Source organism: Mya arenaria, chromosome 17 (assembly GCF_026914265.1).
Source record: "Mya arenaria isolate MELC-2E11 chromosome 17, ASM2691426v1".
In the NCBI taxonomy this organism is placed as follows: domain Eukaryota; kingdom Metazoa; phylum Mollusca; class Bivalvia; order Myida; family Myidae; genus Mya; species Mya arenaria.
In genome coordinates, this window is record NC_069138.1 from 25,708,157 (window position 1) to 25,721,484 (window position 13,328).

At 36.5% G+C, this 13,328-nt stretch overlaps 1 protein-coding gene across 1 annotated transcript; it reads right to left on the reverse strand.

Annotated features, from left to right (window-relative positions):
* Positions 1 to 493: 493 nt before the first annotated feature.
* LOC128223058 (neuronal acetylcholine receptor subunit alpha-9-like) lies at positions 494 to 6,007 on the reverse strand. The gene is made up of 4 exons (XM_052932295.1): positions 5,859 to 6,007; positions 4,907 to 5,029; positions 3,977 to 4,075; positions 494 to 2,513 (listed from the first exon to the last, which is right to left on the reverse strand). The coding sequence occupies exons 3-4, from the start codon at positions 4,052 to 4,054 to the stop codon at positions 1,806 to 1,808; spliced, it is 786 nt and encodes a 261-aa protein (XP_052788255.1). The 5' UTR covers positions 4,055 to 4,075; positions 4,907 to 5,029; positions 5,859 to 6,007; the 3' UTR covers positions 494 to 1,805.
* Positions 6,008 to 13,328: the final 7,321 nt, after the last annotated feature.

Here is a 13,328-nt window from a genome sequence, read left to right on the forward strand (position 1 = left end):
TTCTGCTTTTTCCGTTGCATTATTTACAACTTAATAATGTTTTAGCCTATTCCAATGGTTGCCATGTCGTGGTACAGGATATTAAATTAAAGTCGCCATTCTTATATTTTGGGAGCAAATCATAATGCAAGCCATGCTAATGATGACAATGACACTCATTTATTTCCGCTGAAGCTTCTACCACGTTCCAATATACGTAAAATACTCATTTTAAATACCCAATATTGGATGTGCAACGATATGATAAATTTGGGTTTAAAACAAATACTCAAAAATATGGTAGTTATATAGATAGTGTTTTCATATTTTCATTCATCAAATCGCACTTTTATTTTATTAAAATGCATACTGCAAACTATTCATTGTACAACAGTTGATGCATGTGTATAGCTAGAGCAAGATACGAAATACAAGATACAAGAATCTTTATTTAAATTCGAGTATATGCTAACAAGAAACCTTACTTCAATGAGCTATTAAAATATACATAACATATCAAAACATAACACAGAGCTGGTGATCCGGAAATAAAAGCATTAAGGTTTTAAAGGGGTACAATATTTGAACAATTATTTACAAAAGCCATTTCTTAATAAATTCATGCATAAAATAACAAAGAGTAAAAATGGATTAGAGCACTGTATGCAGTGATAACATCAACTAGTTTTCCAGGCTGTACGGGCAAGCCACACGAGCACGCTTCCTCTAGTTGATATATCACTGTAAAATGGTTAGTACTTTCAAGAGTATAAAGTATGGATAAACAGCAAAATAGTAAGTAGCATTATATGTACATAGAAATTGCAGCATTTTACAGTGATGTGTAGTTTGTAAAAATGTTATAATTAATTTCGATCGCTAGAAAATATCTTTTGAAAGTATTGCCAGGAGGAGGTAATTAATTTATCATTTAATTTTATTACTAATAGATTGATCTGCTTTTATCAGAAACAGTAACGTACAAAGACATGGTTGCTCCTAATGTTGGGTCAATCCCTACCAATAACTGATGTCCAAGCCCGGCCACCGTCCTGACAATATCAGCACCTACCACTGTGTAAGAATATTAATGAAAGTCCCAAATCGTAACACCTTAACAAATTCATCACACAAAACAAACAAGTAGTTGTATGTGTTTGACATAATTTTATGATACTTGTATATGTATATAAATTTGAAACAATTTTGAATAGATATTATCCCTTGTTAGGAAACCTTTTCAACAATAAGTATGTAACATACAGTGAAAGCTATTCTTTGCAGCTGTAAGCGAGTGTAGCTATATTGTGTGTTCTTCTATTCTCAATTGCTTTAATCCACCTGGTACACCATTCAACAACAAAGTAGTGTACTCTCAGACAAACAGAAGTGATAAGAAGTTGACGATACAACAATACTGGTTTATGTATCGACATACAAACATATAACAAATACCTCTTTTTCCATTACTTAATTAAATACAGTATTCTTTCAGCATAAGATTTCAACAGTCTTCGTCACATTGTGGTGTAGTTTGCAGACTGTAAGGATTTTTTTGGGTGAGAATTATTTTCTATAAAAAACCCCATAACATCTTGGTTGACATCGGGTGAATAACCCACTTAACTCGAAATTGTGCCATCTTATCAGTGAGCGATCGAATAACTATCGTACGGTCAAGAATTTAAATTAACTATTTATTGAGTGTTTAAAACAAATTTAAAAGGTAAACTTGCATACTCTTATTCACTTTGCCGAAACTGGCTAACAATTATATTACTTTCGAATTAGATATAAAAACCACTTGCGCATTGGGTTGTTGTGGTTTAGCTACTTGTAGACGCCACTGGAAAACAGATAACGGCCGATAAAAACATAAAAATTGAAAAAAACTTAAAACAAAAATCATCTATAATGTGAACAACTTCTTTCCATGTGAACTCTGGTTCAACGGTTTTCTGATCACTTTTATGTGGAACTTTCTCATCAACTTCACTTTCCACCTCTTCGTTAGCGCATTCGATTGGCGCAATTTGATGCCGTTTTCGCCGACACGTAAGATACTTCATAACTCGCATGACTGAAGCAAACCACCCAGGAATCTTCATCTCCTCCCCATAGGTATTCAGACGCGCCATGAAAAGGGCAGCCCACGTTATCAAAGTACTCGTGACTGTCTGAATTATAAGAAACTTTGAAATTATCGCGATGGAGTCGGAATTTTGCGGCAGAGTGGAGGACACGATCGTCAAAAATACAGCGAACGCGAGGAACACCGTCATCGCGTAGCTGGCTTTTTCTCCACTCTCACACGGCAGCATGAACACGCAAATATTCAAGAAGGCCAGCATGGTTATAGGTAAAATAACCGTCAGAATAAAGTACTGTGGTTTACGTTTTATTGTTAGCGTAAAGCTTATTGTGGCTTCGTATGTGTCGACCCCGATGCTCAAACTTGTGTTAACAACATCCCAGTTGGAGTTCTCCTGGAAATCGGAACACACGATACTATCCACATCGCTCAAGATATTCACCTGAAAGTATAAATAATCTTTTGGTTTTAGTGAGGTGCGAACCCACGCCGGTTAAGTCAAGAAAAAAAGAAAACCGAAGATTTATACGAAATTTGTGGATATTTTGACCATTAAACAATACATTAATAACATCACGCGAAAATGTCAAACAACCAGTTACGCAACACTGAATCGTTGAAATCCGTTAGTAACGCGTTTGAAATTTGCCACACTTAATTTCGTAATGAGCGCATGCTAATAATTAATACTATTCTTTAATTTCGTCAATGGTATCCTTTAATTTGCGTGCCAATGAGTGTTTGTATATTACTATTTGTCCGAGCCTCCCCGAAACTCTTTCAAAATCCCCAGGGATTTCTCATAGATATGTTTTAATTAGTTTCTATTCGAATAGGTTTCATTAACATAAAATCTCGAATATGAATGGGATAATTTTCAATAAGACGGGAATAATGTTACATGCATTTTGATTTTTGATTTTCTCGTGCAACCCAAGGAAAACATACTTGTGCCATCGCATAACAGAAACGGTGTAAACTAGTTTTCGTGAAATACAATTATAATCCAGGAATAAAGCAACAGTTATTATGACGTCGTTCGACGTGACGATCGGTCCATGATTGGCCGAATCGTCGCTTGCATGATCTGTATCCCGTTTCTGGGTCCCGTTCAATAAAGATAGTAAGACTTAAGATCGTCAACTTCCATGCGTAAACCCGTTTTTGGCATACACTGCGTTTTAATAAAAATATCGCAAGAATCAGTTTGTATGAAAACTTACGGGTGACTTCTTGCACTTTTAAGGAGCGTTATGTTTACGACTATAATATCTTATCGAAACGGGACCCTAACTAATATATCTAAATGTGAAGGGAGAATTGCTAAACATAAATAAAAACTCATTTTTCTTTCGTCCGAAACTCAGTGCATACAATAACAATAGTGGGCGAAAAGGACACTTAGTGTGTCCAACTATATGTATTCCAAAGAAAAAGCAGCATAATTCAAATATTGCCAAAACATAATAACGCGCTCTCGCTGAACATTTGTGTAGAACGCACCTGTCACTGCTTCCAACTTAAAAATGGTAGACCGTGGGCGGCAGTGATATTTGAGGTTGCGCACTGACTTTGTATTCACCTTTTTCTGCAGAGCGTTATTTATCTAACCGTTTGTTATAGTAGAAAAATATATAATGGGTATTTTAAATAGGTCTTATTTATGATGATTACAAATTCCAAAAAGAGTCGAGTTGATATCGAATTAAAAGCGTGCAATGTCAAGTAAAGTTGAAAGCAATTGTTCAACAAAGTATGGGAGCACACAAGCTGCGATCTACAAAGTAAGCGAGAAATCATTGTATGTAAAATAAACTGACGAAAACTTAATTATACTCAATTCTCGTTTGTCTAAAATTAAGTGCATATACTAAACAGATATGACTGTTTGGCTTGTTGGTGTACCTGGTCTCTAGAGTAACTCCATGTCTGGAAATGCAAATTGCAAGTCTGTTGGTCGTATGGGAAGTAAGTTATGTCCATGGAACACGTTGTCTGGAAAACCTGCCAACATATTGTATTATATTCACTGTCATTAAGGGTTTGAAATACAGAACCTCAGAATCTGTACATATTACGTATAAAAAATACGCACAGTTGTATACTATAGCATCAGAAACAACGAAATGAATTTCCTATATATTTTATACTCATCTGATCAATTTGCACGCAAGAAAAACACTGATTTGTAGCCATCCATGACCCCAAACATCATATATAGGGATAAAGATCCACCTATGTACTAAACATTAAGCAACATTTGAAAAAAAGTTACGCTTCTAATAATAATAAAAAAATGGTTGAACTCTACCACTCTGTATTTGTTTAAAATGACCATATCCGGTGTACGAGTACAAACAGTGAGGTGAAAGTGTAAACAAAAAAGTAGATCAAGTAAATTCAGCATGCTTTTGATAACACAAACAGTATAGTAGCTCCAAAACCTATAAAGATTGAGAGTAGCCAATGATTCTAGGTAGTATAGCCATGCTTTGAATCACTGTCATGTGGTAATTAAAAATAAGGCATGCAACAATGAGTAGGCACTTTCGAATTGGTGTAATTTATAGTTGAATAATATCACGAGAGTATGTGCCTGCATAAGCCAATTTAAATTAATTGGTTATTGTTTTGGTTTGGTCAAAGTTAACCAAAACGTTTATTGAGCGTTCAATATTTATCCAACATTCTTTTTTTTTCTTTCAAATATTTGCAAACACAAGCTTGCCTAAAGTTTGAGTGTTTTATAGAAATGTCTTACATTCGACCCCTTATTTACATTGTAAGCAAAAGGGAGCCAAGGAAACTTGGGCTAATATGTTAACTCCGTATTACCTAAAATGGTCTCCAAACCATGGAACCGTCATAAAAGTTCACAATGTTAAGCTCGTTTACTCCAAGCAACTTGTAATCCAGATACGAGTTTTTCAGCGCAATGTCTGGTTTCCAAACCTCTTTCTGGAGAGAGAAAAAGTTAATAAATTATTTATTTTAAGTCGACAAGAGATTTACAGACAACGTTATACAAGCGTGAGTATGACAGCTATGATGTATACAACTAAGAAGTTAAAATTAAAAACAAATATAGTTTTATACAATAAAGAACATAATAATGTGGGTGACTCCACAATATGTCCGCAACTTTATTAGGCCTAACCCTAAGAACTGACGTATGTAAACCTAACCATTACCCACCCAAACTATTAACTTCCTTAAAGGCCCAGCTTATGGAATGTCCTGCATGTTTATCTCCAGTTGTTTATGGCCCTCGTGGTTATTAAGAAGGACTTTCTAAAATAAAACCTCCAAAACTGCACAGCAGGATATTTAGATCAGAGATCTGATAAGACAATAAGGCAATTAGATAACATGATTTGTATAGAGAATAATTATTTTCAAAACATCATAAGTTCTTGTATATGAATGTATAAGTGCGATGCAGATGTTTTATGATTTACCAATTGCATTTTGTTTTTGTTTGTTTGCTGTTACTACCACTTCTGCTGCTGCTGCTGCTGCTGCTGCTGCTGCTGCTACTACTACTTCTACTACTACTATTACTACTACTTCTACTACTACTACTACTACTACTACTACTACTACTACTACTACTACTACTACTACTACTACTACTACTACTACTACTACTACTACTACTACTACTACTACTACTACTACTACTACTATTACTACTACTACTACTATTACTACTACTACTACTACTACTACTACTACTACTACTACTACTACTACTACTACTTAACTATATCCATTGAATTAAGTTCACCTGTGGCCAATGGTAGCGAAAGATGCCTCCATAGTCATTCGGGTCCCACTGTAGGAAGGCGTCGTTCCATGTCACATTCAGGTTGCCTGTGGTTTTAGGCGTTTCGGTGGTCTCGCTCACCTCGATTATGGCGTGAAGGTGAAATTCGATATACACATCTGTATGGTAAGTAACAAGTAAAATGCGGGTATTCAATTTGAACAATATATTATTTTTGTGCGGAATCAAAATGAAGCATTTCCTATCTCTTTTGCAACTTTTTCTCAATCTATAGTGTCTTTAACGTTTGACTGTTACTCGTTATTGTATCGTCCCCATCTTGTAACCATGATTATTCGAGCCATAAAGGTGGACTTAGAAAGGGTTACTAAATTAGGATTGGTAACGGTCATTAAAATGAAACGTACTACAAAGCATTGACTATATACACTATTATAATGTAGGGCATCTTTAAAAACAATATGCATGTTAATGCATACAAAATAAATTGTACTTGTGGCACTCGGTGCTACCCGGTGTCTAATAGACGTTATGATGGCTCGATAATCGTTATGATCAGATTTATAGCAATTTCCTCCTAACAAGATGTTCGATCAGTACTCCTCGATTGGCACACATGAAAAAAATAGGCAAATGAAAAATGCCATACTCATACATATTAATATGTCGCGAGATCCTTTGCGCGACTTCCATAGACTTCAGGTTTAGACCAGTTTCGTGAAATTTAATATTTCTAGTGTTAATTAACGACTTTATATCGAATGACTCTAGTCATAAGAGAAGTTTCACTAGGTTTAAGGTTTGCGACAATATTTATTGATTCGCGACCAATCGAAATGACCCTTGCGAAAACAATTTACAACATATATATATATTTATTTCGTCTGACGAACCTACGGCAGTATTCTGGTTGTTTGTAGGCAGAATCCTGTGGTCATACGCATTGGTAATGAAAAGCTGTGTGCGCAAACCGTTAGCGTCACCTCCGTTCTGACACTGACATAACGTCATTAGACTCGCAATCATCAGAATGGTCGTCAAAGAGTTCACCTGGTGAAAATAAGATGGTTATCACAGTTTTTCTAAAGCAAACACATGCAAGTAAACGGGCAAATCTGATAAACGATATTCATTAATCTCAGTGTAAGATTGTACTTTATTTCACGAGTGTCATAGAAAATATCGTTTTTCTTTGATAACGAGTGAAATAAAATACGATCATACACTGAATTCAACAATTTTCTGTTTATTTTATGCGAATGTTCGGTGTTTTAGTAGTATTTTAATAATAGTTTTTCTTATTATTCCCTTTTTTGAAAGAATGTATTCTACGCCGTTACCTGTGGGACCCCCTCAGGCAAAATTCATAGCTGATGACGTAGCTGTCAATTTTCAATTTCCGGTTCGTGACGAACATGTCCTCGGATATTTTTTTATAGTTTATTATTAACTCGTTTTAGTGCAAATTTTATGAACATTAATCAATCAACTTTTATTAACTTCCATCATGTTCCAAAAAATAACGAAAGCACATTTAAATTAAACAGGACATGAAAACATGTCCAAATTACTACAATCCCATTTGTTGAATGACAGTTTGAAAGTTCGAACTTGTTAGCATAACAATTGCGGATAATCATTGGATAAAAAACAATTTTCTTAGTATAAGAGTTTGTTTCATGATTTATGGGTATTAAATCATCCCTCACTGTCAGAGAACAGTCTGATTCTCTAGAAGGCAGGTCGTTTTCCAGGAAACGAATGAAGACCTCGCTAGGTTGTTGAAAAATTTTGTGGCTTGGGTGGGGTAAAAACCCATCAGTCAATCTGTATGTTGTGTGAATTTTCCGGGAAGTTCGAAGTACGTATTTCAACGACAAACAGTTCTAAAATATATATGTTCACGATAGTTTAACATCCTATTTATGTTCGAACAGTTGTTTTCATACGGAATTGTTTTGTATGATTGTAAATGTTCGAACATTCAGCTTCAAAGTTCAAGAAAACGTTTGAAAAACAAGATTGTCATTTTTCTACTAAAATTGTTTATTTCCTAATATATCTTTATTTAAACTTATGCAACCTTTTTTAAATTTCAAATTATTTATTTTTGCAACATTTTCACACATACAGTAGTAGTAGTAGTAGTAGTAGTGGTAGTGGTAGTGGTAGTGGTAGTGGTAGCGGTAGTGGAGGTGGTAGTAGTAGTAGTGTGAAGGAACGAGTATATAGTTTCTCTAGGTTAAGATACCAATATATTCATTGTGATGCTAATATCAATTTCCATAACGCATTAATCATTTTCTTAATCGCGGTCACATTCATGCATTCTAGTGATATATGATGCACCATAATTGCATTCCATTTATGTCGTATAACATAAATCATTTAATGAGCTATCTAACATATTACATTACACTTATCCTAGTCCTAAAGCATTGAAAGAATAATTTAAATGTTATTTGAAAAAGTGGTCAAAATAAACCTAGTTTGGGTTATATTAATTTATTTACAAAACCTCCAGTACTGCACAGAACACCCAGATATGAAATCTGACAGACAGCGGGGGGGGGGGGGGGCAAAAAAATAATTAACATATAAACACGAAAGTTGTGTAAAATACACGGTTGTTTTTTATTTTGGGGGGTGGGGTTGTTGGCGGGGGGGGGGGGGACACTAAGAGAAGGCTTCAACTAGGCATTGATGATATAAACGACACAACGTGTAACAGCGCATTTAAAGTTGCACACTCATAGCTTTATAGTTTTGACATATTTAAGCCTTTTTTTTAGCTTTTATCTAAGAGTCAGTTAATTATGGCATCAATGCCTTCAATTCTGTCATAGAATGTAACTCACAATAGAACATATCTCAGTAGTTTTTAAAACTTCCGAAAAGTTCATTTTATCTCAAAGCGTTCGTTACCCTTGAAATTAGCGCTTTAGCCATAAAAAACAATTTTCGAACGTAAATATGCAAAATTGCGTTTCGACTTTTTGACAGCATCTATACATCACTGGTTTCCGGACATTTGAAAGAACATACTTTTCTTTTGTTTTTTAGACATCAGAATTTAAAATTTTCTGCAAGATTTTTGTGCTATACCATTATATCTTCATTGTAACGTTTCTCTTGTAAATTTTCGTAAAATTAGATTTAAAACTTAAAATAATATAAATATTGGTATGCACTCAATACCGACAACCTTAAAAAACGTGAACGATTCGCTTAAAGATGCACTCTTATCCCCCCCCCACCTCCAAAAAATTAATAATAATAAATAACCCCAATTAATAATATTGTTTTAATATTCCAAAAAGGATGAATAAATGTCGAAAACAATGGATCTTATGAAGGATACCGAGTTTAATTTGAAAGAAATGTGCATAAAACACGGTAAATCTACCTTATGAGACTGTAGAAGACTACAGTTAATCTAGCATTCCCCAATTATTTAATATTTTTGCGTTTGCTTCTATTAAATGTACGATTACAATTTTGTTATCAGTAATTAATCTTTTCCATAAATACATTATTAAGTAAGTAGTTATCAGGTTTATCAGTCAAAATTATGTTTGTTATACATGTGTATGTATTGATTTTGAATAAGAGTGGCACTTTCAATAACACGCACGCAACGTTGAAATATCAATCTTACATTATTGGCCATGTTTGAAGATATAATGATTCTTCTCCGACTTTCGTAAAAGTAGAAAGAGTTCCGATTTATTCCATGTTTATCTGATTTGCGAACCTCCTTGTCTCTGTGACTAACTTGATATGTTTGCAAATAATTGCATTCTGATCTTATATCCTAAAACGGCTGCAGTAAAAGAGGTCTTTTACGGGTACCAATTAAAAAATAGATTTTCTTTTTCCTCATTATACAAAAGCTCAAATGAAAAAAATGAAGAATTGAAAGAACATCATTGGTCGATCCAGTCATTTCGTCAATTAGTAATTATTACGATTTACAATACCACGGACCTATAAACCATGGATTGGCCAATAATAATTGGATTTATAGGTCCGTAACAATACGTATGCTATTTGACTGATATTTGTGGATTGCAAGGTTATTGTATTTTTTGCTTTAACATCATCTATTTTCATATAGCTATTCAAGTTTGTTAACGACACTGCTACGTTGCGATGAAGTAAAAATAAAATAAACATTATAAACTTCCAATCAAAATAAGAAATAAAAACTAACATTGAAAATTAAATTTTATAAAATATGAATAGCATGAACTTGGTCGCCATTTTCAGGAAATAAACCTTACCTTTGAAAAGACGTGTTAAGAATTGTAAGTGTGCTCTTACAAAAAGTAAATGGTTTGATTCGACGCGGGTTTTAGTAGTCTTCATATTATTGTGTAAACTACCCGCAAACTGGTCCAGCCACTGTTAATATCGATTCACCTGATTAAAATCGATAATCATATATATATAGATACTAAAACCCGCGTCGAATCAAACCATTTACTTTTTGATTTTTGACCTTACATTTAACGTTTCTCTATCAAATATTTGTCAAATTAAGATTTAAGATCAAATTGTAAAAATAGTATAATTTTTTTTCTACGTCAGTCAAAGAAACCCATGCGAGAATTGACCGATTTGGATGTTGTCGCAGGTAGTTATATTTTCATTGGAAATGTATCTTTTACTTTGCATCTCTACATGAACGAGACGCCTCTTAACAATTCCACACGTGACCACTTTTCATATATTTCTGCACGACGCACATGGCAACCTTTCTTGAAACTAAGCAGTGACTATTGATTGGCTTTTTTCTGCACTAGGCTGATGGCAACCATTCCTTACCAAATTCTCATCAAACCAACCACTGAATATAATTGCCTAACGTTCTACACCCCGCACATGGCAACCATTCCCTACCACACAGCCAGCATTTACCAATATAACTGCACCTCGAACATGGCAACCATTCCCTACAAATGTCTCCTCCCTACCACACAGCCAGCATTTACCAATATAACTGCATCTCGAACATGGCAACCATTCCCTACAAATGTATCCACAAACCACACAGATACCATTATTTAGCAATATAACTGCACCCCGCACACAACGATCATTTCTTTTCAATCTTTCAACAAACCCACACTATTTGTCTATGTTTGTGAACTCTGCAAACGGTAACCACTCCATGCCAAGATCGCAACACACCCACAAAGCGATCTCTTCTTGCCTGTTTTACTGAACCCCGCACTAAGCGATCACTTATTGTCATCCTTTCAACAAACCGACGTGAGACGACATTTTGGCTATGTCACTGCACGCCGCAGATGGCGACCATTCCTTACCAATATGTCAACAAACCCACACATCGACCATTATTTGCATATATTTGTACTCTCTGCAAATGACGGTCATTCCGTGTTAACGTTACAAAAACAGCGACCATTGTTTTCCTGTGTTTCTGCAGCCCGCATACGGCGATCACTCCTTTTCAATCTTTCAACAAACCCACACAGCGAACACTCTTCACCAATGTTTGTAAACCCTGCAAACGGTAACCATTCCTTGCCAGAATCGCAACACACCCACACAGCGACCTCTACTTACATTTATGACCGCACCCAGTACATCACCATGGCGACCATTCATTGTCATCCTTTTAACGAACCCACGTGCGACAACATTTTGGCTATGTTATTGCACCCCGCACATAGCGCCCATTCCTTGCCAATATGTCAACAAACCCACACAGCGACCACTTATACATTTGCCAATGTTTGTGCACTATGCAAACGGCGACCATTCTTTGTTAACGTTCTTAAAAAACAACCAGCGGCCATTGTTTGCCTATGTTTATGCAGCCCGCAAACATCAACCATTCGTTGCTTAATACATATCAAACCAAAACGGAGGCCATTATGTTGCTATATTTCTACACCCGTATATGGCAACCATTCTCCGCCAATATTTTGACAAACCAACCATATTGTTTTGCGTAGGGTTTTGTAACCCGCTTATAACACTCATTGCCTAAAATTATTTCAAACAAAACAACGCAAAACACACAGCGACCACTGTTAACCTTTACAACTGCAACGATTTTCTGCCAGTCTCCCCTTAAACCCACACAGCGAACATAACATGTCAATGATTCTGCGCCAAGTAAACCCACACAGCGACCATAACTTGTCCATGGTTCTGCACTAAGTACATGGCAACCATTTCCTGCCAATCTTCCCTAAAACCCACACAGCGAACATTACTTGTCCATGGTTCTGCACCAAGTAAACCCACACAGCGAACATTCCTTGTCCATGGTTCTGCACCAAGTAAACCCACACAGCGAACATTCCTTGTCCATGGTTCTGCACCAAGTAAACCCACACAGCGAACATTCCTTGTCCATGGTTCTGCATTAAGTACACGGCAACCATTTCCTGTCAGTATCACCCCAAACCCACACAGAGAACATTACTTGTCCATGGTTCTGCACTAAATACACGGCAACCATTTTCTGCCAGTCACCCCCCAAACCCACACAGAGAACATTACTTGTCCGTGGTTCTGCACTAAGTACACGGCAACCATTCCCTGTCAGTCTCCCCCTAAACGCACACAGCGAACATTACTTGTCCATGGTTCTGCACTAAGTACACGGCAACCGTTTCCTGCCAGTCTCCCCCCAAACCCACACAGCGAACATTACTTGTCCATGGTTCTGCACTAAGTACACGGCAACCATTCCCTGTCAGTCTCCCCTAAAACGCACACAGCGAACATTAATTGTTCATGATTCTGCACCAAGTAAACCCACACAGCGAACATTACTTGTCCATGATTCTGCACCAAGTAAACCCACACATCGAACATTACTTGTCCATGGTTCTGCACTAAGTACACGGCAACCATTCCCTGTCAGTCTCCCCTAAACCCCACACACCAAACATTCCTTGTCCATGATTCTGCACCAAGTAAACCCACACAGCGAACATTACTTGTCCATGGTTCTGCACTAAGTAAACCCACACAGCGAACATAACTTGTCTATTTTTCTACACCAAGTAAACCCACACAGCGAACATAACTTGTCCATGGTTCTGCACTAAGTACACGGCAACCATTCCCTGTCAGTCTCCCCTAAACTCCACACAGCGAACATTCCTTGTCCATAATTCTGCACCAAGTTAACCCACACAGCGAACATTACGTGTCCATCATTCTGCACTAAGTACACGGCAACCATTCCCGGTCAGTCTCCCCTAAACCCCACACAGCGAACATTACTTGTCCATGATTCTGCACTAAGTATACGGCAACCATTCCCTGTCAGTCTCCCCTAAACCCCACACAGCAAACATTACTTGTCCATGATTCTGCACTAAGTACACGGCAACCATTCCCTGTCAGTCACCTCTAAACCCCACACAGCAAACATTACTTGTCCATGATTCTGCACTAAGTACACGGCAACCATTCCCTGTCAGT

Excerpts from the sequence above, each read along its gene's own strand:
- LOC128223058 (XM_052932295.1), bottom strand. The coding sequence starts at position 4,054 with ATGGACATAACTTACTTCCCATACGACCAACAGACTTGCAATTTGCAT. Across the intron at positions 2,514-3,976 it reads GGAGTTACTCTAGAGACCAG|GTGAATATCTTGAGCGATGT; the intron begins GTACACCAACAA and ends TTATACTTTCAG.